At 50.2% G+C, this 27,583-nt stretch overlaps 2 protein-coding genes across 2 annotated transcripts in view; one reads left to right on the top strand and one right to left on the bottom strand.

Moving 5' to 3' along the window:
• Positions 1-8,801: 8,801 nt before the first annotated feature.
• On the top strand, positions 8,802-9,728 carry LOC311202455 (olfactory receptor 14A16-like; the record flags this gene model as incomplete). Its single annotated transcript, XM_084277041.1, has 1 exon — positions 8,802-9,728. The coding sequence occupies one exon, from the start codon at positions 8,802-8,804 to the stop codon at positions 9,726-9,728; it is 927 nt and encodes a 308-aa protein (XP_084133167.1).
• A 2,276-nt stretch (positions 9,729-12,004) lies between these two features.
• Positions 12,005-27,583, bottom strand: part of LOC311202454 (olfactory receptor 14A16-like) — a gene marked incomplete at both ends in the record, with an annotated part of 31,065 nt that continues 15,486 nt past the window's right edge. Inside the window, 3 exons of the mRNA XM_084277040.1 lie at positions 12,005-12,012; positions 12,748-12,865; positions 18,701-19,517. Of these exons, the coding sequence (XP_084133166.1) occupies positions 12,005-12,012; positions 12,748-12,865; positions 18,701-19,517 (943 nt within the window). The remainder of the gene's footprint in view (positions 12,013-12,747; positions 12,866-18,700; positions 19,518-27,583) is intronic.

Below are 27,583 nucleotides of genomic sequence, written 5' to 3'. Positions count from 1 at the left end.
ACCAAGGGAACGGTCCTAAAATTGCCTGATGCCATTTTAGGACTCTACCAGTGTCCACCTTCAAACACACTGAACATCCAGAAATATCTCCCAAACAAAACGTGCGAGGGATGAAAGATGGGTCTGGACTACAGCCTCCCCAGGTAGCACACTAGCAGCACCAGGAACCTTGGGGCTCAGGGCTTTCCTTAGAAAGGGAACAATCCTGACAATGCCTGATTTCACTTTTGGGCTCTACCAGTATACACTTTCCAACTGCTAAACAAACAGCAATAGATTCTTAAAAAAATCTTTGATGGATGAAAGATGTTCCTGGATTGAAAGCTCCTCAGATAGTCCACAAGCATCCCCAGTATCCTTAGAGCTCAGGGCTTTCATAGACAACAGAATCTTCCTGACAGTGCTTGACATCATTTTTCGGGCTCTAACAACGTCCAGGTTTGAAACTGCAAAATGTCCAGCAATAAATCCTCCAAAAGAAAATCAAGGGCTGAGAGATCGTCCGGCATTTAAACCTCACTAGGTAGCCCACTATCAGCTCCAGTTATACTTGGACTCAGGTCAGTCCTTACGAAGGGAATGGTTGTAACAGTGCCTGATGTCATTTCCAGGCTCTACCAGCATCCAACTTGGAAACTGCTAAACGTCCAGCAATATCTCCCAAAGAAAAAGTGAGAGGGTTGAAAAAAGTTGCTTGGAATGGAACATGCCCAGGTAGCCAACTAGCAGCCCTAGTAACCTTGGGGCTCAGAGATTTGCTTGCTAGGAGAACAGTCCTAAGGCGGGATTCTTTATGTCACTACCAGGCTCTGCTACCATCCAGCTTCAAAACTGCTAAAGCTCCAGCAATAACTTCATCCTAAATAAAATTTGAGGGATGAAAGATGTTCGCTGGCTGAAACCTCCACTGTGAGAGGCAAGTTGCCCCAGTAACCCTTGAGATCAGGGCATTCCTTGCCATGGGAACAATCCTAACAGAGTCTGATGTCATTTTCAAGCTCTACCAGCGACACCCTTAAAATATTCTAAATGTAGAGCAATAGTTCCCCAACCAAAGGTGTGAGGAATTAAAGAGGTTCCTGGCCTGAAACTCCCCCAGGTAGCCCATGAGGAACCCCATTAATCTTGAGGCTCAGGGCATTCCCAGACAGGGAACAGTACTAACAGGGCCTGATGTCAATTTACAGATCTACCTGCATCCACATTCAAAACTTCTACATGTAACACAATAGCACCAAAGCAAAAGGTGTGGGGACTGAATCCTCCCCAGGCACTGCACTAGGAGCACTGGTAAGCTTGGAGCTCAGGGCATTCCTAGCCACGAGAATGGTCCTAAAAAGGCCTGATTTCATTTTTGGCATCTACCTTCATCGACCTTCAAACATACTGAACGTCCAGCCACAGAGTCCCAGGTTCTTTAACACCAGTTGCTGTCATTTTGTTAGAGGGAACACAATTTGGAGAGATACCTGCATGCACACATGTGCACTGGTAACAAAATGGAGCTGCACTTCAAACTCACATTGACAAACGCTGGGATTTCCAGACTAGAAACATCAAGAAGGCTTCCAACCAGAAGAGATCTTCTCCTCCTGACCATATTTTGTCTGGGCTGGAATTAATTCTCATGTTTGCAGCCCCCAAAGTTCTGTGGGTTGGATTTGTAAGCAAAAAAGTCTAACTAAATGGATTTGTTCCTTGCTGAGCAGGGCTTGCACAGCATCAAGGGCTTTGGACTAATTTTGGTCCAGAAATGAGTCAACTGGGAGTGCCCAAGTGCCGGGAAGGGGACAGAACAGGCCCAGCTGACCATAACTGACCCAAGAAATTATCCATACTGTATAATTACAAGAGTGAGCCCACTGTTGTGTTGCACTTGTTGTCTGCAAAGGTGGGCTGGTTTCAGCCAGGATAGAGTTGATTTTCTTTCTGGCAATGGGTGTAATGCCGTGTTTGGGAGTTCAGATGAGAGCAGTGCTGATAACACAGGGATGGTCGAGTTGTGTCCAAGCAGTCAGGGACTTGTCAGTTTTTTATGCTGCCCTGTTTCCGAGAACACGAGTTGCACCCAGGGAGCTGGGCGGGGACACAGCCAGGACACAGCCAGGTGACCCAAACTGGCCAAAGAGCGTATTCCATTCAATTGTGTCATGCTCAGATGATGGCTGGAGGGGAGAGTATCGTGCAGATGCAGGACATGGAGTTTTGGGGACTGTCCAGGTTCAGGACAGCTCTGAGCTGTTCCCCCTGAGCTGTGCGGTTCAGTGAGAAACTGCATTGTGCAGCCCCAGTTTGTATATTGTGCTACAAAGTCCTGTTGTTGTTGTCAGTCTCTCTCTGCTGGCCCAGTAGACTGTTCTCATCCCAACCCACGATGTTTTGGGTGTTTTGGTTTCCTTTTTTCTCCCTTCATCCCAGCCATAATCCACCCCCCACACCGTGTTGAAGAGAGAGAGTAGCTGTGTGGTACCCGGCCCTCAGCTGGGATGAAACCATGACCAAAGGTTCCAGCACAACACCCGCACATCAAGGCAGCTCAGACATGATGGGTGGAGAACCGGGCACAAGAAGAATTTGGTCATTCCAGGGGCTGCCATAGCAGTCAGAGGTGCTGAACAGGGATCTGGCCATGAGCACTTTGGGCTGCACTGGGAGGAGCGTGGCCACACAGACAAGGGCCCTTCTTGTCCATCTGGATGCAGCACTGGTGAGGCAACTTCTGGAGCAGTTAGTCCCGGTGTGGGGCTCCCCAGTCTGGAGAAATGGGGAGGAACACTCATGTGGGCAGTAAAAGTATGCCAAGTTACAATGAGGGGTCTTGTGTGGAGAGGTTGAGTGACCATTGCTTCTTTAGGTCGGGGAAGGGGAGGCTAAGGGAAGCCCTGTCTGTGGTATGTGGAAAGCACATAGGGTATCAAATCCACTGAAACTGCAGCTTTGAAGTGGGTTTGAGGATAAAGAAATGTCACTGTGAGGGCAGTGCTGTGATGCAAATAGTCACTCAGAGGAAGTGTGGATGAGCTGGTGGGTTTGTGCTTGTGTGAACAGCTGGTGAGGAGGGAGAGACATCGGAACAGGCAGGGACATCATGGGGTGAGATCAAGGTTGGGAAAGGTGCTGGGTGCTTGCAGCCTACAGGGAAACAGGCACAGGTGTGGGGCAGTGTGGGATGGGCTGTGGTGCAGATGGCCAAGGGTGCCAGCCAGGATGAAAGGGTCTGATAGTAATGAGGTCTTTGCCCCCTTAGCTGTGGCTGATGTCCCTGCCACAGAGGCTTCAGAGGAGACACATTGTCCTCATGGCCACAGAGCATTGTTTTCCCCTTGCACCCACCCCAGGGTAGGCCTCCATGAGTCACATCCCTGTCCTTCCCTTGGTGTCACACTCCCCACATCCCAAGGAAGACCCCTGAGACACAGGTGAGGGTCAGGATCTCCCTGCCCAGGTGTTGGGGGTCAGCGCTTGGCATTTCAGCTTCATCAGACCAAGCCAGGGTGTCCTCAGCATCAGAGCTGCCTGTGCTTTGCCTGGGTTTGTCCTCATGGCCTCCAGTTGTCTGCTCTAACGAGCCCATGGGGAGTCTTTGTCTGTAGTGACTGTCGGTGGGGCCTGTAAATGCTTCAAGGTACTTTGGGCATTATTCCTGACTAAACATCTGGAGAGGTTTCATCATTCTTCTCTTGCTACCTTGAGGTCTGTGGACTCAGAAGAAAACACACCATGGGGCTCATTAACATCCAGAAAGCCCTTACAACCATGGCTCTTCAACTCATTTTCTTTAAAAAAAATAAGCCTTGTACAACTAATTGGAGAGGTTTTATTTGAGTGATGAAAACTTCAAAGGAGTTTCACAATGCAGGATTTTTTCTTAGGAAAAATGTTTCTGTCACATCTCAGATCATGGAAGAAAGTTCAGCAGCATGCTGCAATGGGAGCTGGTCCAGAGGTGTCTTAAGGAGATCTGGACAGGCAGGAAAAACAGTCTCCTTAGACCCAACCCTGCATGGAGAACCTTGCCCTTCCCCAAGCCCACCAGTTCCCTCCCTGTCCTCCTGGGACTCCCAACACTTTTCCTGGCATCATCTGTGCTCACAGGCACAGACAGATTTCTCTGACAACAAACAGCAGTTCAACATGATCCAGTTTAATAACCATGAAATCTCTCTCCTCAGCTGCTGCTACGGCCAAGCAGCGTGTGAAGGGGGTCATCTTTCAGAGGAGATTCTCTCCCAGAACAGTTTGAATCAGATACATAGAAAGGTCACTTATCAACACACTGACCTCTGACAGAACAGTTCATTAGACTTCTGAGAGATGGGACATTTCCAACTCTCTGAAACTCAAAGGAAGAACCAGAGAGCTGAGCAGCATCTGAATGTCCAAGAGCAAGCCGAGGTGGAATCCTGTGATCAAAGTGAAGTGCACACATTCAGCCAGTCTGCTGAAAAGATGTCCTTAGGCATGGCTGTGTCATCAGGAGAGGGTGAAACACCTGCCTGACCAGGGACATGAAAGAGCCAGACTGGTGGTGATGCAAGTACAGGGGAAGGGGAGTGTTTCTATGCAGCCCAGTAGCAGCCCCAGTATCCCTGAGGCTCAAGGTTTTCCTTAGAAAGGGAACAGTCCTAAATTTGACAAATGCTGCTTTTGGGCTCTTCCCTGTCCTTATTCAAACTCCTGAGCCTCTTAATGTATATTTTCTCCCCTGTCCAACTAAGAAGGGGAGTAATAGACTGACTTTGGTGGGCGTCTGCCCTCCAGCCAGGACTAAACAACAAAAATATTAAGAACAGAAAGAGGGCCAGGGCGGATCTCCCACCTTTATTGAATGGGGGGGGGGGGGAACCGTTGTGGTGGAGGATGAAGAAAAGAGGCTGATGTCTACATAGTTAAGCCTTCATCACTGTCTCCACAGCATCCTCCTGGAGAAATCTGAGCACCTTACCAGGGAGACATAATGCAAAGAGAGCACAGTTTTTTCTTACAGAATGTCTGCATCACACAAGACCATGAGATCCTGGGTTAGGAATGGGATAAATGTGAACCATGTCAGTATAGAAGAGATTCCCTGGAAGCCCCTGGTGAAGGCCATGGTCAGTAAGGCGGTTCCCCCACCGCCCATGCTGGATGATGTGGAACACTGATTCTACCTGCAGCCTGTAGACATCCCCACACTAGAGCATGTGGAGACACCTGAAGGAGGCTGTGACCTCACAGGAAGCCTCTGCTGGAGCAGGTTTGCTGACAGGGCTGTGGAGGACCCAGGCTGGGGAAGTCTGTAACTGAAGGAGGGCAGCCCATTCAAGTGACCCACCCTGGAGTAGTTGGTGATGATCTGAAGCCATGTGGGAAGGACTCACATTGGAGGGGTTCATGCAGGACTGTCTGCCATGGGTGGGACCCAATGCTGGAGCAAGGGGAGACTGTGAGGAGTCCTCCCATGAGGGGGAAGGAGCGGCCGTGACAATGTGTGATGAACTGACCCCAATGCCCATTCCCTTTCCCCACCCCTTTGCCACCCAGTTGGAGGAAGGAGAGGAGTGGAGAGTGAAGTGGACCCTGACCAAAAATGGGAGGGATGTGGGGTGTGTTTTAAAGTTTGGTTCTTTTCCTTTTTCCTCATTGCTCTACTCTCTTTGGATTGGGTAATAAATTAGATGGGTTTCTTGAGAGTAACTCAGGAGAGTGACCACTGCATTAACTCTCCCTGTATTTAACCTGACCCTTTCTTACATCTTCTCTCCCGTATTCAGCTGAGGACGGGGAGTGATAGAGCAGCTTTAGTCAGCACCTGGGTCAACCCACCACACGTTCAACAAGAGGTTGAAGAGGAAGAATAAGTACATAGGGGTGTGGGGTCAGTGCTCATAGGCTGCAGTAATGATCATGAAACTCTTGCCCAGAAGAGCAGCCAGGTAGATGCCCAGGAAGAGCCAGAAGTGCAAGAGCTGCAGCTCCTGTGTGTCTGCAAAGGGCAGGAGGAGGAACTGGCTGATGGAGCTGCTGTTGGACATCTGCTGCCTCTGGCTATGGGAAAATGTTGCAGAAGTAAAAGACAGAAGTCAGGAGAGATTTATATACAAGGAAAATTCAAATGTTGCTTTTGTGTCACAAGCTCCTAGGTATGGATGAGGAGCTGAAGCCTCTTCCATGGGCCAGCGCTGTGTTCCCTTCCAGCACCAGGTCTGCAAAGCAAGGATGAGGGGTCTGGAATAACTGGACTGACTCCTTTCTTTTCACAGGGGACAAGAGTTGCCTCCCTGTCCCTGTCTGGGGGTCCTGTATCATGGGAAGACAAGAAAAGGGAATTGTGCTGCCCAGCTCTGGTTTGATCAGCAGAAAGGACTCTGCTGGACACAAGGATTTCTCCCCAGCCAAGGGAGGGAACGTCAGAGAGGACTTCAGTATTTTTCCAAGTTAGTTCCTTGGAGCTCCAGGGACACCTTGCAGGAGCCTGTGGGGAATGGAGTGTGTGATGTATTCACCTGCTCCTCTGCTGTGAGCTGGGCTGGGCTCCTGGGACAGTGGGAGCTCATGAAACATTACAGCGCTGCAGAGAGACAGCTCTGGCCAGGAGCAGCTCCTCTGCCAAGCACACAGGGCTGGAGACACTGCCTGTAGGCACCGAGGGGAGACCTGTGAGGCTGAGAGAGCTGACGGATGCTGAGAGCTCACTGGAGGAGAAATCTCCACAGCACTCTGCCTGGTATGTCTGTGGGTGCAGGGCAGTGCAGGTTCTGTTCCTGGAGGGATCTCCTAAAGCTGGGACATGGGGCAGTGTGTGGGGTGTGTCAGGAGGACAGGTTCTCTACAGGACCAGGAAGTGCTGCCTGGAAGGGATGTCCTTCTGCCCCATCAGCTCTCTTTTCCTGGGCATGGTTGCAGAGGTGTGAAGCAGAGTGTGCACCCAGGGGTGCCCAGGGCTGTCCTTGTGAGCAGGGTCAGCACTCAGACTGGCTCATGGGCTTTCCGCAGCGATAGAGAGAGCACCTGTGGGTTTGAGGTGTGACCCAAGGAAAGGCAGCGTAAAGTCCTCCTGCTGTAAGAAAGTGCTGAATGGGTCAGCTTTGCTCCCAGCTCCAGCTGATTCCTGAGAAATTCCAAAGGCACTTGGAGGAATAACATCAAGGAAACATTTTCCTGATGCTTTCCTGATTATCCTTAGTCTTTACTTTGACTTCTCCTCTCCTGTGGGCTGTGCTGACTGTGGTAGATGAGAACTTATTACTCTCCTCAAGAATGTGAAATGAAAGCACAATTCTCATTGAGATGGAGCTTTTCCTGAGCCCTGCACTGGGGCAGTGCCCTGATGCCAGGAGGGGTCTGCAGAGCAGAGCTGAGCACAGGGCAGGTTGGATGAGGTCTGTGAGCACAGGGCACAAGGTAAAATGGGCAGAGAGAAGCAGCTGCAGGGACAGCTCCAGGCAGCAAAGACCTTTTCAGGGAGGGAGAAGGAGCTGCTTCCAGAAATGCCCCCCAGCACAGATTCTGACCCCAGGATTGTGTGGCTTACGAATGAATCTTTGGATAGGCTTCTATAGAGAAAAGAAACCCCTGACTGTATTTCAGTCTGTCCCTGTCGTTCCAGCTTTGTCTGAATAACTGGGGCATAGGGTAGCTGACACCATGGCTGATGGACAGAGCAGCCCTCACCACTCTGCACTCAGGGGAAGGTTTCACTGGCACTACAGCAGCAATGTCAGGGAGTTCTGAGAGAAGAAACACAGGAGAAAACCAAAGCTCCAAAGCTCTGCTCTGCCCTCAGATTAAACTGGAGTGACTGTGCTGAAAAGCTCATTCCTATCCACAGGGGATTTAGTCTGAGATCACACCATCCTTCTATTTACTGACTGCTGCCAGGCAGGATTGAGTTCTTGAGAGCTACAGCTGACCCTCCTCCCAGCAGTGGCCCACTCAAGCCAGCACAAAACAGACCTGCCATTAGGGACCTGGAAAACTCCTCCAAAATACAGTTTTTCCTCAGAGAAGAGTTCCCTAAATTCTCACTGCCTTTTCCTATTTGGACAGGATTTTGCCTGCAAAAACATATGTCCAACAGCAGCTCCATCAGCCAGTTCCTCCTCCTGCCCTTTGCAGACACACGGGAGCTGCAGCTCCTGCACTTCTGCCTCTTCCTGGGCATCTACCTGGCTGCTCTCCTGGGCAATGGCCTCATCATCATCACCATAGCCTGTGACCACCACCTCCACACCCCCATGTACTTCTTCCTCCCCAACATCTCTGCTACTGACCTTGGCTGCATCTCCAGCACTGTTCCCAAATCCATGGCCAATTCCTTGTGGGACTCCAGGGCCATTTCCTACACAGGATGTCTGGCTCAACTCTTTTTTTGTATTTTTGCTCTCCACAGAGTACTGTCTTCTCACTGTCATGGCCTATGACCGCTACGTTGCCATCTGCCACCCCCTGCACTATGGGACCCTCCTGGGCAGCAGAGCTTGTGTCCACATGGCAGCAGCTGCCTGGGCCAGTGAGTTTCTTTATTTTGTGCTGCACACAGCCAATACATTTTCACTCCCCCTCTGCAAGGGCAATACTCTTGACCAGTTCTTCTGTGAAATTCCTCAGATCCTCAAGCTCTCCTGCTCAGATGCCCTCAGATGCTCTCTCAGCACAAAGCAGACCTCCAAAAAGGCACCTGCCAAAAGTCTTCCTTAATCCAGAGAGTCAATCTGTGGGTGTTCCCTAAGAATTCACAAGTTTTTCCTCACATAAATGTTCCCTAAAATATTACTGTGCCTTTTACTCCTTGGACAGGTCTCTGTGCCAACAGAAACCAGATGTCCAACAGCAGCAGCTCCATCAGCCAGTTCCTCCTCCTGCCCTTTGCAGACACACGGGAGCTGCAGCTCCTGCACTTCTGTCTCTTCCTGAGCATCTACCTGGCTGCCCTCCTGGGGAATGGCCTCATCATCATCACCATAGCCTGTGACCACCACCTCCACACCCCCATGTACTTCTTCCTCCTCAACCTCTCAGTTCTTGACCTTGGTTGCATCTCTACCACTGTTCCCAAATCCATGGCCAATTCCTTGTGGGACACCAGGGCCATTTCCTACACAGGATGTGTGGCTCAAATATTTTTCTTTTTATTTTTGATCACAGCAGAGTTCTGCCTTCTCACAGTCATGGCCTATGACCGCTACGTTGCCATCTGCCAGCCCCTGCACTACGGGACCCTCCTGGGCAGCAGAGCTTGTGTCCACATGGCAGCAGCTGCCTGGGGCAGTGGGTTTCTCTATTCTGTGCTGCACACAGCCAATACATTTTCACTGCCCCTGTGCAAGGGCAATGTCATTGACCAGTTCTTCTGTGAAATCCCCCAGATCCTCAAGCTCTCCTGCTCAGATGCCTTCCTCAGGGAAACTGGACTCATTCTGGTTAGCTTTTGTTCTGGTTTTGCTTGTTTTGTGTTCATTGTGGTGTCTTATGTGCAGATCTTCAGGGCTGTGCTGAGGATCCCCTCGCAGCAGGGACAGCACAAAGCCTTTTCCACCTGCCTCCCTCACCTGGCCGTGGTCTCCCTGTTTCTCACCACTGCCATGTTTGCCAATCTGAAGCCCCTCTCCATCTCCTCCCTATTTCTGGACCTGGTATTGGCATTCCTTTACTCGGTGGTTCCACCAGCAGTGAACCCCCTCATCTACAGCATGAGGAACCAGGAGCTGAAGGATGCCATGTGGAAACTGCTGACTGGAGGGTTCTAAGCAGCAATTAACTGCTCATCTTCTTCTGCATATCACTGGCCATGGAACTCAATTTAGGACCAGCCCGTGTTCAATACTTGTTTTAGTTGTTGGGATTTTTTTTTCTTTCTTGTTTGTCAAAGCTATATTAACATGGGACATGTTTATCTTATTCCTAATTAAGTTTCTCCAGGTCTCATGTGATCCAGACACTTTGTAATGACCAGCTCTGCTCCCTTTCCATCATACCTGCCTGAAAGGTACACAAAGTTTTCTTTTATTTTCTCCTGACATTTACAATAATTTTACAAGCACATTTTCACCAGCTGAATCACTTGAGAGCTTCTCTGAATTGGCAATGTTTTCCCACCATGACAGAATGTGAATTTCCTGCAAATGTATCATAGAATCTATTAGGTTGGAGGAGACCTTTATGATCTTTGAGTCCAACTACACCTAACCCTGCCCACTTGTATGGGGCTCTGATTTGAGACCATGTCCTCAAGCACAACATCTACACACCTTTGAAATGTGAAATGAACAAGACAGAATTACTTTGTGATTAGTATTTACACTGTGATGTGTCTCTGGGAAGGTCTCAGTGGTGGTCGGTGGTGTGTGGTTATTTGGTCATCAGGCGACAAACTGCCCTGTGAGTCACCCATTGTGCATATTTCAATCTAAGTGCTGTTGTTATTTCCCCCTCCGCTCTCTGTCCCAGTACACTCTTCTTAAGTGAACCCATAAAGGTTGCCTTTTGTCTTCCCATTCTTCTCCCCATCCCTGTGTACCGTGGATGTCACAGTGGACAGGCTGCCTCTGTACCGCGTGTGTCATAACAGACAGCCTACCTCTGTACCAGGGGTGTCATAACAGACAGCGTGACTCTCTACTGGGGGTGTCACATGGACAGCCTGGTTCGTTGCCACTGGTTTCGTAATGGACAGCCTGCCTCTGTACAGGGTGTGTCTAGCACCACTTGCCTCGGTACCGGGGTGCTGTAAAGGACAGCCTGCCTCTGTATCATGGGTTTCTTGCACCCTGTGTGTCTGTACAGGGTGTGTGGTAACGATCAGCCTACCTCGATACTGGGGGTGTTGTAACGGACAGCGTGACTCCATAACGGTGGTGTCTTGCACCCAGTGCCTCTGTACCACGTGTGTCATAACGGACAGCCTGCCTCTGTACCAGGGGTGTCATAATGGACAATCTGCATCTGTCTGGGTCATCTCGCACACTGTGCCTCTCTACCAGGGTGCTCTAAAGGACAACCTGCCTCTATACTGGGGGTGACTTGCACCACAATTCTCTATAAGGGGTGTGTGGGAATTTAAAGCCTTCTTCTGAACTGGGTGTGTCTTAATGTACAACCTGCCTCTCTACCAGGGATGTTATAATGGACAGCCTCCCCAGCTACTGTGGATTTCACAATGAACAGCCTGCCTCTGTACTGGGGGTGTCATAATGGACAGCCTGCCTCTATACTGGGGGTGTCTTGCACCGTGTGTGTCTCTACAGGGTGTCACAATGGACAGCTGTCCTCTGTACCAGAAGTGTGGTATTGGACAGCCTGCCTCTGTATCGGGTGTGTCATAACGGACAGCCTACCTGTGGAAGAAGTGTGTCTTGAACCCCGCAGCCATGTACATGAGATGCCAGAATAGGAAGCCTTCCTCTGTCATAATGGACAACCTCCCTGTGTGCCATGGATGTCACAATGAACAACCTGCCTCTGTACCGGGGATGTCACAATGGACAGCCTCCCTGTGTACCTAGACAGCAAGGCTGGTGATGCTCGTGCCAGCCCATTGTCAAAGAACCCAATGTTCTGCTTCTCACCCCATGCTCAGAGCCAGGGATTAATTTCCTGACTCTTCTCATTCCATCCTTCCTTATTGCCTATAGATAGGAATGATGGAGGAAAACACTACCTGTACCCCAGATCCTTGCACCATGTGTCCCAGGGCCCTTAAACCCTTTTTCTTCCCTTTCTCCAGCCCCTTCATGGCCTCTGCTGAGCAGCCCCGTCCCCCCACCCAGCACAGCTCCTCTCCTCACCACGCTCTGGCTTTGCTGGAGTTTGTCACCAGCATTGACTTCACCTTGAACCACAACATCCTCCATCCATCCCGCAGCACATCACCGCCCAACCACTCGTGTGGATGGACCTCAAACCCAGACAACCAGGGAGCACGTCAGCAAAATTAAAAGGCTGAGGAAATTAAAACATTAAGTGAGAAGAACAAAGACTTCACACACGAGCTGGAAGACGAATTGAGCCCAAGGGAGAAAACAGCTCAGGGACCTAGAAGGGAGTGAAAGATCATAGAATCATAGACTCACAGACTGGTCTGGGTTTGAAGGGACCCCATGGATCATAGAGTTCCAACCCCCTACTACAGGTGGGCCACCAACCTCCAGGCGTGGAGCTACACAAGGTTGCCCAGGGCCTCATCCAACCTGGCTTTGACCACCACCAGGAATGAGGCATCCATCAGCTCTCTGGGCAGCCTGTTCCAGCCCCTCACCACTCTCTCTGTAAAAAACTTCCCTGTAATATCTAATTTAAACCTTCCTTCCTTTAGCTTTACCCCCAAAGGGGGGATGCTCTCTTTTCTGGCCAATGTACCTGTCAAATCCCTTCTTGTTGTTTTGAACATCCCTTGCCTTGGCTTTCCTGATGGCAGCTCTGCAATCCCCAACAGCATCCCTGTATTCTTTCCAGGCAACACACCCTTGTTTCCAGAGCTTGTATTTGCCTTTCTTTTCCCTCAGTTTGACCAGCAGGTCCTTGCCCAGCCATGCTGGCCTCCTGCCCCTCCTGCCCAGTTTCTTATTCAGAGGGACAGAGAGCTCTTGAGCTGTCAGAAAGGGATCCTTAAAGAGTAGCCAGCTGTCCTCAATATTTCGGTCTCTAAGGACCACATCCCAGGAGATCTTGGCCAACAAGTCCTTAAACAGACTAAAGTTTGCTCTCTTGAAGTTCAGGGTCCTGATCCCACTCTTTGCCAACCCCACATTCCTTGAGATCCAAACTCACCCAGGGCATGGTCGCTGCAGCCCAGGCTGTCTCCAGCCTTAACGTCTTTAGTGATGTCCCCCACGTTGGTGAGCACCAGGTCCAGCAGCACATCGCCTCTGGTCGGTCTGTCCAATACCTGAACGAGAATCATTAAGCCACAATGATTCTTGCTGTTTGCACACTCCATTCTACACTCAATCCCCATCAAACCAGGAGGAGCATCAGCCTGAGCTGCCTCAGTACCAGCCCTATTCTCATCGCTGCTTCTCCACAAACCTGAACAACGTGCAATGACCCTCCAGCCACTTTCTCAACTCCTGTTCTGAACTCCAGTGGCAGCCTATTGATCCTAACAGGAATCAGTAGCCAACCAGTACAACACCCATTTACCCCAACTAGCCAAATAGCATCACTCACTTACTTTACCATCCTTCTAATCCTCTTCCCAACCATTGGGGCATTAGAAAACAAAATCCTAAACCACTAAAAATACTCCAACAGTTTATTAAAAACATTGGCCTTGGAAACAAAAACCTGAAGATTATACCCCTTCTTAGAGTGACTGCTCAGAAAAAAAGGACTTGAACCTTTATCTCCAACTCCCAAAGCTGGCATTTATATTAAAACTATTCTCTGAAACCCCCTAAACTGCCTGAATTGTCCCTCGAGCCAACAAGCTGGAGCCAACAAGCTGGAGCACAAGCTCCAACACCACAAAGTCAACAACAAGCTCCACCCAGCAATCCAAAACATACCCACACCCCATGAACACAACATCGCCACCCCACTAACGTCTAACCCAACAGAAAGAACACCCACACTATCAACGGTAACCACCCCAAACTTCCAACACTCCACAGAACCACCAACAAACCACCCAAGAGGAAGCACCAAAACAAATCCCACTATATACCCCATAACCCTCAGTCTCCTCCCTTAACCCCTCAGGTTAAGGATCAGCCACCAAAGACACAGAATACAAAAAAACCACCAACATCCCACCCAAATAAACCATAAACAACACTAGGGACACAAAAGGGAACCCCAAACTCAGCAACCACCCACATCCTACAACAGACGCTCATATTAAGCCAACTACCCCATAGTATGGAGAAGGATTTGATGTAACCACCAACCCTTGCAAAACAAAACACAGCCCTAAAAACACGTCAAATAAATCATATCTTCTCACTGAGCATTTCTCCAAGATCTGTGGCTCAAAAAGACACCCCTGTGTGCTTCAACTAGAGGAACTAGGCACTCATTTTACTGTAGCTTGTTTTTTTCCTTTTTTTTTAAACTCAAATTCTTCAGACCTAAGGCCCCCCCTACCCCTGCCATGAGCACAGAATCGTCCTGTGTAATCATGTGCATAATAGTCATGCCCTAATTACATTACAATTCATGTATTAGGACAATATATGCATGTTCTAGCCCATCATATGTATAAGCTCCAACTACTATCTATGTACATCCTACTTTAAAGTAATTCTGAGTATAATGAAATAAGGAGAGGGAAACACTCTTTGTACTAAAGACACAGAAACCCGACTTTTACACAACTCCAACCAAGAATACGGATATTCCCACCCACAACAAATCCATGGTCCAGGCCAAGACATTCATGGTCCTGGACTAAACATGCCACCAATTCTCAACATGCCGCTATCTTCAGACCAGGCTATTTATTAATCATTCACCTCACGAGAGATCAGCAACCCAGTGTTAGAAACACCTTACACGCCCAGCTTCAGAGCCATTCTTTCCCCTGCACCCCTAGCACAACTTGCTCTTTTCTGCCTCTGGTTCCTGTATCAGGGCCATAACCCAATTAATCCTCAGACCTTGCTCTTTACGAATACATTCAAGCTATGTGAGTGTATCTCACCCTTGACCGAGTCACTGGCTGATTTCAGCGCTGCTGGTTCCCGTTGCTGGGTTTCTTCCACGGGCCCCCCAGGTGGCTGCAAGGGGAGATTACTATTGGTTTACGTGAGCATCAATGGCCCTTGTCCCATTTCTCACCTTCTAGAACATCTGAATGAGACGGTGTAAGTATCTGGGGAAGGCAGATCCTGACCCTCACCTGTGTCTCAGGGCTCTTCCTTGGGATGTGGGGATGCAACACAAGGGGAAGGACAGGCGTATCAGACATGATGGCATCGCCTGGGGTGCGTGCAAGGAGTCAGCCATGCTCCATGGCCATGATGATAATGGGTCTTCCCTGAAGCCTCTGTGGCAGGGCCAGCAGCAACAGCCAAGGGGGCAGAGACCTCATTTCTATCAGGCCCTTTCAGCCTGGCCAGCACTCTTGTCCATCTGCACCACAGCCCATCCCACACTACCCCACGGCTGTGCATGTTCCCCCGCAGGCTGCAGGCACCCAATGACCTTCTCCACATTGTCTGCACCCCACCATGTCCCTGCCTGTACTGCTGTCTCTCCGTCCTCACCAGCTGTTCCCACAAACACAAAGCCACCAGCTCATCCACGCTTCCTCCCTGTGACTTCCTGCACCACAGCACTACCCTCAGAAGGACATTTCTTTATCCTCATGTCCACTCTGATCTTCAAAGCCGCAGTTTCACATGGATTTCCTTCCTTATGTTCTTTCCACGTACCAAAAAGGCTTCTCTCAGCCACCGTTCCCCAGGATAAAGAAGCCTTTGTCTCTCAGCCTCTCCACACACGATCCCTAACCATATCTTGGCAGACTTTCTCTGACCACATGACAGTTCCTCCTCATTCCTCCAGACCGGGGAACCCCACACTGGGACTGACTGCTCCAGAGAGGGCTTTAATGGTGCTGAGTCCAAATGGACAATAGGTGTCATTGTCTGCATTGCCACAGTCCTCCCAGTGCAGCCCAATGTGCTCATGGCCAGATTCCTGTTCAGCACCTCTGACTGCTATGGCATCCCCTGCATTGCCCAAGTTCTTCTCCTGGTAGCCGGTTCTCCACCTGTCATGTCTGAGCTGACTTGATGTGTGGGTGTTGTGCTGGCACCTTTTGTCATGGTTTCACCCCAACAAGAGCCGAGCACCACGCGGCCAGTCTCTCTCTAAGAGGGGGTGTGTGTAGGGGGAGATTGGGGGAGTGGGGGAGGGAAAAGGAAACCAAAAAACTCTAAACCTCACGGGCTGGGATACAGACAGTTTACTGGGACAGCAGAGAGAGAAACAACAACAACAATAGGACTTTGTAGCAAAATACACACAACTGGTGATCCACAATGTAGTTTCTGACCGAACCCCACAGCTCTGGCCACACAGCTCACAGCCATCCCGAAAACACGTGTGTCCTGGAGCTGAGTTCTCCTGCCCCCACCAGACTCCCTTTATGCTGATCATGGGGTAATTTGAATAGAATACACTTCTTGGGCAGTTTGGGTCACCTGTCCTGGCTGTGTCCCCTCCCAGCTCCCTGGGTGCCCCCTGCCGTCTCATTAGTAGTGGAGTATGAACAACAGAAAAGCCTTTGATTGTTTGGACACAACTAAAGCCTCCCTGTTATCAGCACTGCTCTCATCCTGACACCCACACGTGGCTTCACGCGGGCTGCTAGAAAGAAAATCAACTGCTTCCTCCCAAAACCAGGCCACCTTTGTGCACCACAACAGTGGGTTTACTCCATACAGTATGGATAATCCCCTTGGTCAGTTATGGTCAGCTGGGCCTGTTCTGTCCCCTTCCAGGCACTTGTGCACTCCCAGTTGACTCATTTCTGGAGCAGAATTAGAAAAAGCCCTTGATGCTGTGCCAGCCCTGCTCAGCAAGGAACAAACACCTTTATTTAGAATTTTTTGATTACAAATCCAAAGCACAGAACTATGGGGGCTGCCAACATGAGAATTAATTCCAGTCCAGAGAAAATATGGTCAGGAGGAGGAGATCTGTTCTGGTTGGAAATCTTCTTGATGTTCTTGTTCATCAAATCCCAGAGTTTCTCAAAGTCTCTTTGAAGGGAAGCTCCATTTCACTAATGGTTCACATGTGCTTGCAGATGGCTCACTAACTTACAAAAGGACAGCAATAGGTGCTATAGAACCTGGGACTCTATTGCTGGTTGTTCAGCATGTTCGAGAGTGGATGATGGTAGAGACCGAAAACGACATTGTCAGGACTGTTCCCATGGCTAGGAATGCCCTGAGCCCCAAGGTTAATGGGGCTGTTAGTGGGATACCTGAGGAGGTCTCAGGCCAAAACCTTTTTCCCCCCTCGCACCTTTTGCCATGGAGCTGGTGCTGGACATTGAGCAGTATTGAAGGTGGACACTGTTAAAGCTGGAAAATTATGTTGGGCAGAGTTACATCCACTCCCATGGCTACAAAAGCCCTGACCCCCATGTTCCTGGGGCTGCTAGTGGGATACCTGGGGATATGTAAGACCATGAACATCTTTCATCCCTCACACCTTTAGTTTGGGATGTATTGCTGTGCGTTTAGCAGGTTCAGAGGTGGACACTGGTATAGCCAGAAATGACATCAGGCAATGTTAGGACCCTCCTTTTGTCTCTGAACACTCTGAGCCCTAAGGTACTGGGGCTGCCAGTGGTATACCTAGGCAGGATTCATTCTGGAAACATCTTTCATCCCTCACACTTTTGTTAGGGATCTCTTGCTGTTCATTTAGCAGTTTGAAGGTGTATGCTGGTAGAGCCCCAAAATGACATCAGGTAGTTTTAAGACAGTTTCATGTCTAAGGAAATCCTTGAGCCCTGAGGTTACTGGGGCTTCTAGTGGGATACCCAGGCAGGTTGAAGGTCAGAAACATCTTTCACACCTCAAACTTTTTCTTTGAGAGTTATAGGTGGACTTTTAACTTTTTCTAAGGTGGATGCTGGCATTGCTGGAAAAAGACATCAGGCAAATTTCATACCATTGTATTGTCTATGAAAGCCCTGTGTCCCACAGTTACTGGGTTGCTACTGGAATACGTGGGGAGTTTTCTGGCCAAGAAGATTTTTATCCCCTCACACATTATGTTTGAGGCTGCAGCTTTACATTTATCATGTTCAAAGTTGGATGCTGGGAAAGCCCATAAATGACCACAGGCACTGTTAGGACTGTTCCCTTGGAAAGGAAAGCCCTGATCCCTAAGGTTACTTGGGCTGCTAGTGGGCTACCTAGATAGGTTTCAGGCCAGGAACATCTTTCAGCACTCAAACCTTTTGCTTTGCAGCCCTACCTGCACATTTAGCACTTCCTGAGGTGGACACTGGTTGAGCCTGAAAATGCTAACAGGAGCTTTTAGGATCACTCCATTGTGTAAGAATCACAGAATCACAGAGCCACAGTATGGCCAGTGCTGGACTCTTTCAAGGAGTTCTCTGTCCTTCTTGAACTGAGAAGCCCAGAACTGGACACAACATTCCAGGCGCGGTCTCACCTGGGAAAGGAGGAGAAAGGCTTCTCTTGACCTACTGAACACACCCCTTCAAATACACCCCAGGATGCCATTGGCCTTCTGAGTCATGAGGGCACATTGCTGGCTCATGGTCATCATGCAGCGTATGAAGGGGGTCACCGTTCAGAGGATATTCTCTCCAAACCAACTTTTGTTCAGATACATAGAAAGGTCACTTAACAACACACAACTTCTGTGAGAACCATTAATTAGACATCTGAAAGATGGGACATTTTCAAATGCTCCGAACCTCAAAGCACACACTGGAGAGCTGAGCAGCATCTGAATGACCAAAGAGCAAGAGGAGGTGGAAGCCTGCTGAGCAAAGTGAAGTACATACATGTATCCAGGCTACTGAGAAGACAAAACAACAACCAAAACCCTACTAATAATGTGAGTTCCATGGCCAGTAATGTCAGTAATATGCTGAAGATGAGCAGTTCATTGCTACTTAGAAACATCCACTCTTGAGTTGACACAAGGCATCCTTGAGCTCCTGGTTCCTCATGCTGTAGATGAGGGGGTTCACTACTGGTGGAAACACTGAGTAAAGAAATGCCGCTACCAGGTCCAGAAAGAGCGAGGAGATGGAGGGAGGCTTCAGGTAGTTGAACATGGCAGTGCTGACAAACAGGGAGACCACGGCCAGGTGAGGGAGGCAGGTGGAAAAGGCTTTGTGCCGTCCCTGCTGCGAGGGGATCCTCAGCACAGCCCTGAAGATCTGCACATAGGACACCACAATGAACACAAAACACACAAAATGTAAACAGACACTGACCACAATGAGTCCAATCTCCCTGAGGTAGGCATCTGAGCAGGAGAGCTTGAGGATCTGGGGGATTTCACAGAAGAACTGGTCAATGACATTGCCCTTGCAGAGGGGCAGTGAAAATATGTTGGCTGTGTGCAGCACAGCATGGATAAACCCACTGGCCCAGGCAGCTGCTGCCATGTGGACACAAGCTCTGCTGCCCAGGAGGGTCCCATAGTGCAGGGGGTGGCAGATGGCAACGTAGCGGTCATAGGCCATGACAGTGAGAATATAGTAGTCTGTGAAGATCAAAAAGAAAAAGAAAAAGATTTGAGAGACACATCCTGTGTAGGAAATGGCCCTGGTGTCCCACAAGGAATTGGCCATGGATTTGGGAACTGTGGTGGAGATGTAGACAAGGTCAACAATAGAGAGGTTGAGGAGGAAGAAGTACATGGGGGTGTGGAGGTGGTGGTCACAGGCTATGGTGATGATGATGAGGCCATTGCCCAGGAGAGCAGCCAGGTAGATGCCCAGGAAGAGGCCAAAGTGCAAGAGCTGCAGCTCCCGAGTGTCTGCAAAGGGCAGGAGGAGGAACTGGCTGATGGAGCTGCTGTTGGACATCTGCTTTCTGTGAGCATAGACACCAGTCCAAGGAGGAAAAGGCAGTGAGAAGTTAAGGAACTTCCTTAAAGAAAAGGTCTTCCAATTCTTAGGGAATACACTCAGATTCACTCTCTGTATTCAGGAACATTTTTCTCAGGTCCCTTTTGGGAGGTCTGCTCTGTGCTTGCTTGAGGATGCCACTGCTGGGAGGAGGATGGCTGTGGGCTCTGGAGAACTCAGTCCTGCCTTGCAGCAGTAAGGATACAGAAGGATGTTGTTATCTCTGACTAAATCCCCTAAGGATAGGAATGAAATTTTCAGCACTGTCACTCCAGTTTCACCCAAGGGCAGAGCAGAGCTTTGGAGCTTGGGTTTTCTCCTAACAGTAGCTGGGGAGTGTTTCTCCTGTCAGAACTCCCTGACATTGCTGCTGCAGTGCCAGTGAAACCTTCCCCTGAGGGCAGAGTGGGGAGAGCTGCTCTGTCCATCAGCCCTGCTCTCAGTTGCCCTGTGGGGGGGCTCTGTGATCACACCCTGCTGTTCCCTGTAGAAGAAACTGGACCCCACAGAGAGCTGAGGAATCCAGTCTCGCAGGGCAGAGCTCCAAAATCCTCCTGCAGTCTCATCCTACCCAAGGAGCATCTCAGCTCCCCACTCCCCACTCACAGGGCTCATTGCAGCTGCCCACACACAGACGATGAGCGACACTGCCACGGGGGGAGAAAGGCAGCAAGGACAGGAGTGGAAACAGCAAGAAGTGCTGCAGCCCAGGCTGGAAGGACAGGGACAGAGAAACAGGCACTCAGGGGTTTCTCCTCGCCATGGGTTGGGCTGCCAATGAGAAGGCTCAGCCTGAAACCCTGGAACTCTGGGCTCAGAGTCTGTGCTGGGTGGCAGAAACCAGGGGGTCACTGTGGGAAAGTGTCTGCACTGTGGGGGATGTCAGGGAGGTACCAAATCCCCACTGCCAGGGCATTTCTGGGAGCAGCCCCTTCTCGCTCCCTGCCAACGTCTCTGCTGCCTGGAACTGTCCCTGAAGCTGCTGCTCTTTGCCCATGTCACCTCCTGCTCTGTGCTCACAGACCTCATCCAACCTGCCCTACGCTCAGCTTTGCTCTGCAGACCCCTCCTGGCATCAGGGCACTGCCCCAGGGAACCTCTGTGTGTGCAGGGTTCCTGAAATACCCCGACAAGTCCTAATGACCAATGAGTTTGCACTGCCTGCTGCAAAGTTATCAGGAAAAGCTCAGCTCCCACTTCCCACACAGTCCGCAAAAGCAGAAAATTCAAAGCAAAGTCTCTTTACCTGGAGTGGAAAATGCATCCTTGGTGTTCTTAAAATGTCCCTGGGAAGTTCCCAGGGATCAGCTAGAGGTGGGAGCAAACCTGGCCCATGCAGCACACTTTGACAGCAGAAGGACCCTACACTGTCCTTCCATGGGTCACACTTGCCACCCACAGCTTCTGGCTGTGGTGCTGATGGAAGCCCAGCAGTCAGGCTGAGTGCTGACCCTGGCAGCAGCAGAGTCCCTGCCCCAGGACACAGTCCCTGGGGTGCAGGGACCCTGCTCACAAGAACAGCCCTGGGCACCCCTGCGTGCACACACTTCTTCACACCTCTTCAACCCCTGCTCTGTCCCTCTGATGGGGCAGAAGGGCATCCCTTCCAGGCAGCACTTTCTGGTCCTATATAGAACCTGTCCTCCTGACAGACCCCACACACTGCCCCATGTCCCAGCTTTAGCAGATCCCTCCAGGAACAGAACCTGCATTGCCCTGCACCCACAGACATACCAGGCAGAGTGCTGTGGAGATTTCTCCTCCAGTGAGCTCTCAGCATCCATCAACTCTCTCAGCCTCACAGGTCTCTGCTCAGTGCCTACAGGCAGTGTCCCCAGTGCTGTGCACTTGGCAGAAGAGCTGCTCCTGGGCAGAACTGTCTCTTGACAGTGCTGCCGGGTTGCCATGAGCTCCCACTGTCCCAGGAGCCCTGCCCAGCTCAGCAGCAGAAGAGCAGGTGAAGACATCATACCCTCCATCCCCTCTGGGCTCCTCCCTGGAGCTCCAGGGAATCTACTTGGAAAGACACCGAAGTCCTCTCTGATGTTCCCTCCCTAGGCTGGGGAGAAATCCTTGTGTCCAGCAGAGTCCTTTCTCCTGATTAAACCAGAGCTGGGCAGGAGAATCACCTTTCCATGTCTCCCTATGTGACAGGACCCCTGTGAAAGACAGTGAGTCAGTCGACTCACTCCTCCTTGCTTTGCAGCCCTGGGGTTGGAAGGGAACACAGCTCTGGCCTCTGTCTGCCTCAAAGCCACTGGATCTGGGATTCTTCTTTCCCCAGTTCTGATGGGCACAAAATAGGCACCTTCTGTCTGGGAGCTGCTGGTGCCAGCTCCCTTGGGAATTCTTGGAGTTGCAGATAAGTTTGTAAGGTCCCCTTCTCCATGAAATTGGACTTCATCTGATTGAAAATGTATGTCACCCCCACTTGCCTGTACCCAAAACTGAAGACTAGGAATGACTCTTTGGGAGCCCATGGGAGAGGCTTCTGGTCCTCATACACACTTGAGAGTTTGAGAGACAAATCCAGCATTTTAATTTTCCTTGTCATAAATCTCTCCTCACTCCTGTCTTTTACTTCTGCAAAACTTTTCCACACCCAGAGTCAGCAGATGTCCAACAGCAGCTCCATCAGCCAGTTCCTCCTCCTGGCCTTTGCAAACACACAGGAGCTGCAGCTCCTGCACTTCTGGCTCTGGTCACACACAATGAAGTTTCTCACCAAACCACCCAACTCTGGCCATGCAGCCCAGAGCTGTCCCGAAAACTGGACTGTCCCCAAAGCCGCATGTCCTGTAGCTGCCTCCCCCTCCTCCCACCAGCCCCCTCTTTTACGCTGAGCATGATGTAATTGGTGTGGAATACCCACTTTGGCCAGTTTGGGTCACCTGTCCTGGCTGTGTCCCCTTCCTTCTCCAAAAGTAGGGAAATAGGAACAACTGAAAAGTCCTTGATTGCTTGGCAACGACTAGAAACATCAGGGTGTTATCAGCACTGCTCTCATCCCAACTCCCAAAAATAGCATTCCATCCACTATTAGAAAAGAAATTAACTCCATAACAGCTGAAATCAGGACACTGACATAATTTCCCTGTCAAAGGGGCTGGCTGGGGAGGGGTGGTCACGGCATGGTGCAGCACTCTGTTATTGTTGGGTTTGTAAGGCACTCTCTGTGCTATCACTAGGTGTTAGTGCAATTGGACCTGATATTGTTCCCCTTTTATGGTCCTTTTGTCAGTAAACTGTCCTTATCCCAACCCACAGAGGCTCTGTCTGCTTCTCCTCCAGGAGTGAGTGAGCAGCATGTGGTGCTCAGCCATTGTTCGGGGCCGAATCACCACAGTTTCCCAGCCACAAGCAGTGAGCTTCTCCAGGAGAAGGTGGTGGGAAACTGTGTCCAAGGCTTTGCTAAAGTCAAGGTAGACAACATCCAGAGCCCTTCCCTTGTCCAAGAAGCAGGTCACCCTGTCATACAGGGAGATCCAATTGGTCAAACAGGACCTGCCCTTATGAACCCAAGCTGACTGGGCCTGATCACCTGAGGGTTCTTCATGAACTGGATAATGCCTCTCAGGATGATCTGCTCCATCAGCTTCTCTGGGACTGAAGTCAAACTATCAGGCCTGTAATTTCTCTGATCATCCTTCTGTCCCTTCTTATATAGGGGGTTATGTTGACTGATTTCCAGTCTTCTGGTACCTCTCCAGTCAGCCAGGACTGATGAAAAGTGGCTTGGTGAACACCCCTTGCCAGCTCTTTCAGCACCCTTGGGTGCATCCCATTCAGCCCCACAGATCTGTGCACATCTCTGTGGTGCAGCAGGATCATCTCCTGGATTGAGGTGGGGTCATTCTGCTCCCTGTCCCTGTCTCCTAGCTCAGGGAATTGGATTCTCCTCTGTACAACTCAAGACGTAGGCAAAGATTTCATTAAGCACCTCAGCCTTGTCCTCATTTTTCGATGATATGTCTCCTCCTGAATCTGATAGGGGATGGAGGGTCTCCCTGGTCTTTCTTTCTTTACCATGGAGCTTGGCTTTGGACCTACAATGAGAAATGTTGTCCTAATGAACTGGGGTGGGGCTCAGTGTCTCCTGACACACCCCTAGTAAGTCTGTGTAATCTCATCCTGTTGTCCTTTCCATCATCATTACACATCCCACGTTGTCCTGCCCCAGGAAGAGCTCTGAGTGATGCCTGAGGGCCAGGACCTGTCTTCCCTGGGCTGGGGGTCAGGGCTTGGCCTTTATGCTTCATCAAACCAACCCAGGGCTTTCTCAGCATCTCAGCTGCTTGTACATTGCCTTTGCCTACCAGCCAACATGGCCTCCAATTACCTGTTCTAACGAGTCCCTGGGGAGGCTCAGCCAGCAATGGCTCTCAGCGGGACTCATTAATACTTCAGGTACTTTGGCTTTTGACATTGAGTTTATTGTGTAATTTCCTCTCAGTACCTGAGCTTCAAGGACTCAGCACCAAATGCACCCAAGGGCTCATAAAAATAAAAAGCAAGCCCTAATGAGCTATGTCTCTTCATGTAATTATCTTCAAGTCTTCAAGAGATGTACAGATCATTGAAGCAGTTTCAAAGAGAGTTCAGAGTAAAATTGATTTCTTTTTAAGGGTGTAGGTTATTATTTTCTTTTAACCTTTCCTCAGGTGACAACCTCTGACTGAGATTGATCCAGGGTGTCTCCTAAGGAGGTCTGGATTGGTCCAAAAATGGGTTCCCTTGAGGCAGTGGGGACAACCTTGCTGCACATCTCCACAAGCCCACCATGACTCTCACCAACCAACTGGGACTTGCATCCCTTGTCCTTACATCAGGTCTCTCCGCTGCACTCCGCAGTGGGGCATTACAGCCCCTCTGTACCAGCTCCCCTGCTTTCCTTAGAGAATTGGCTGCACACAGGCAGCAGAGAGGCAGTTATTGTCCAACCAACAAAAGAAACCTGACAAGATTCACCATTAAATTCAACACTCCTCACTCTATGCCAAGTGCAATCTGCCACCAATGAGGTTCACCTGCCACAAAGCTTAACCCTGTGAGAGATGTTCTAGTGAGGAAGGAGACTGTGAAATCACCACAACTAAAGAGCTGGCTCAAGAGAGAATGAGTCAGACAACTGCCAGAAAGGCAAGGGTTTAACTCCCTGAAACTCAGAGCAGCAGCTGGATGGTTGAGAGGTGTCTGAATGGTCCAAGGGGAAGGGAAATCTAGAGAGCAACCAGAAGCACTGGTGTGCAGATCCACTGCTAAGTGGTGATTTCAGACATGGTCATAGAATCTCCTTGGGATCCATAAGGATCATCAAGTCCAACTCCTGGCTCCACACAGGGCCAGCCAAGTCAGATCATGGGACTGAGCGCATCATCCAGATGCTTCTTGAACTTGGTCAAGCTCAGGGCTGTGACCCCTTCCCTGGGGAGCCTGTTCCAGGGCCCGACCACCCTTTCAGCAAAGAACCTCTCCCTAATATCTAGCATAAACCTCCCCTGCCACAGCTCCATGCTGTTCCCTCAGGTTCTATCACTGGCCACCAAAGAGAGATCAGCACCTGCCCTTTCGCTCCCCCTCCTCAGGATGCCACAGACTGCAATGAGGTCTCCCCTCAGCCTCCTTTTCTCCAGGCTGAACAAACCAAGGGACTTCAGCCTCTCCTCGTAAGACTTCCCCTCCAGACTCTTCACCATCTTAATTGTCCTCCTCTGGACACTTTCCAATATTTTTATATCCCACTTGTACTGTGGCACCCAAAACATCACCCAGCACTTAAGGTGAGGCTGCACCAGCACAGTGTAGAGGGGGACAATCCCCTCCCAGGACCAGCTGGCAATGTCATGCTTGATGCACCCCAGGATACGCTTGGCCCTCCTGGCTGCCTGGGCACACTCCTGGCTCGTGTTTAATTTCCTGTCTACCAAGAGCCCCAAATCCCTCCAGTGTCTGACCCTCCAGTCTGTATGAAGGGGCTGCCCCTTCCCAGGTGCAGGAGCTGGTGCTTGCCCTTGTTAAACTTCATAGTGTTGGTGATTGCCCAGCTCTCTGACCTGTCCAGGTCTCTGCAAGGCTTCTCCACCCTCAACAGAGTCAACAGCTCCTCACAATTTGGTGTCACATGCAAATTTACTTAAGACACCCTCTAGTCCAGTTGTCTGGTCATTTATGAAAACATTAAAAAGAATCAGAGAATCACAGAATCACAAGGTTGGAAAAGACCTTTAAGATCATCAAGTCCAACCATTCCCGTCCTAAGCTGAACTACATCCCTAAGTACCTCATCAACCCTTTTTTTAAACACACGCAGGGAAGGTGACCCAGCCCCCTCCCTGGGCAGCCTGTTCCAGGCTCCTTTGGTTAGTTTGGGTCACCTGTCCAAACTGTGTCCCCTCCAGCTTCCTGGGTGCCACTTGCCTTCTCACTAGCAGCATGTAAAGCTGAAAAGCCCTTGAGTGCTTGGCAACAACAATGTTATCAACATTGCTCTCACCCTAAGTTACAAACACAGCACCACATAACTACTACAAAGCAAATTGACTCTATCCCTGCTGAAACCAGGACACCCTAGAGCTGGAAAACAATTTCCTCTTTGAAAAAGTAAAATAAACAACACAACCCATGAAAGACCAAAACAGTAATAGAAAAGAAAGTAAAACTATAAGGAAAATCATGGAACAGATCCTCCTGGATGACATGTTGGAGCACATGAGGGATGAACACTTGATCCAAGACAGCCAGCACGGCTTCACCAAGGGAAGGTTGTGCCTCACCAATCTGGTGACCTAATCTGATGGAGTGACAGCATCGGTGGATAAAGCGAAGGCAACTGATGTCATCCACCTGGACGTGTGCAAGGCCTGTGACACAGTCCCCCACCACATCCTTATCTCTAAATTGGGGAGATGTGGATTTGATGGGTGGAGCATCCAGTGGATAAGAAACTGGTTAACAGACCGTACCCAAAGGGTGGTGGTCAATGGGTCTGTGTCCAGGTGGAGGCCGGTGACAAGTGGGGTCCCCCAGGGGTCTGTCTTGGGACCGGTGCTCTTTAGCATCTTTATCAATGACATCAATGATGGAATCGAGTGCACCCTCAGCAAGTTTGTGGATGACACCAAGCTGAGTGGTGTGGGTGACACCCCAGAAGGAAAGGAGCCATCCAGAGGGATCTTGACAGGCTGGAAAGGTGGGTGTGGGGGAACCTAATGAGTTTCAACACTGTCAAGTGTCAGGTGTTGCACTTGGGCCAGGAGAATCCCAGACATGGATACAGACTGGGAGAAGAGCTTCTGGAGAGCAGCCCTGCTGAGAAGGACTTGGGGATTGTGGTGGATGAGAAACTTAACACGAGGCAGCAGTGGCTCTTGCAGCTCGCAAGGCCAATGGTATCCTGGGCTCCATCAGCAGAGGGGTGGCAGCAGGGACAGGGAGGTGATTGTCCCTCTCTGCTCTGCCCTCATGAGGCCCCATCTGGAGTCCTGTGTCCAGGTCTGGGGCCGACAATATAAGAAAGATATAGAACTGTTGGAGAGGGTTCAGAGGAGCCTCAAAGGTGATTAGAGGGCTGGAGCACCTCACCTATGAAGAGAGGCTGAGGGAGCTGGGCTTGTTCAGCCTGGAGAAGAGAAGGCTGTGGGGGGACCTCATTGCAGCCTTCCAGTACCTGAAGAGAGCAGAGGAACAGGAGGGGAATCAGCTTGTTAAAAGGGTAGATAATGGCAGGACAAGGGGGAATGGATTAAAACTAAAGGAAGGAAGGTTTAGATTTGATATTAAGGAGAATTTTTTTACAGAGAGAGTTGTGAGGTGCTGGAACGAGCTGCCCAGAGAATTGATGGATCCCCCATCCTTGGAGGTGTTCAAGGCCAGTTTGGATGGGGCCCTGGGCAACCTTGTGTAGATGCAGGCTGGAGGTTGGTGTCCCTGCCTGTGGCAGGGAGGTTGGAGCTCTATGATCCTTGGGGTCTCTTCCAACCCACACCTTTCTATGATTCTATGATTCTATGAAAGGCAGCATTTGAGCATTTG

Source organism: Gallinula chloropus (genome assembly GCF_964237585.1).
Source record: "Gallinula chloropus genome assembly, chromosome: 30".
Classification (NCBI taxonomy): Eukaryota; Metazoa; Chordata; class Aves; order Gruiformes; family Rallidae; genus Gallinula; species Gallinula chloropus.
The sequence above is the reverse complement of the archived record's forward strand: the minus strand, read 5'-3'. Positions and strand labels throughout refer to the sequence as shown.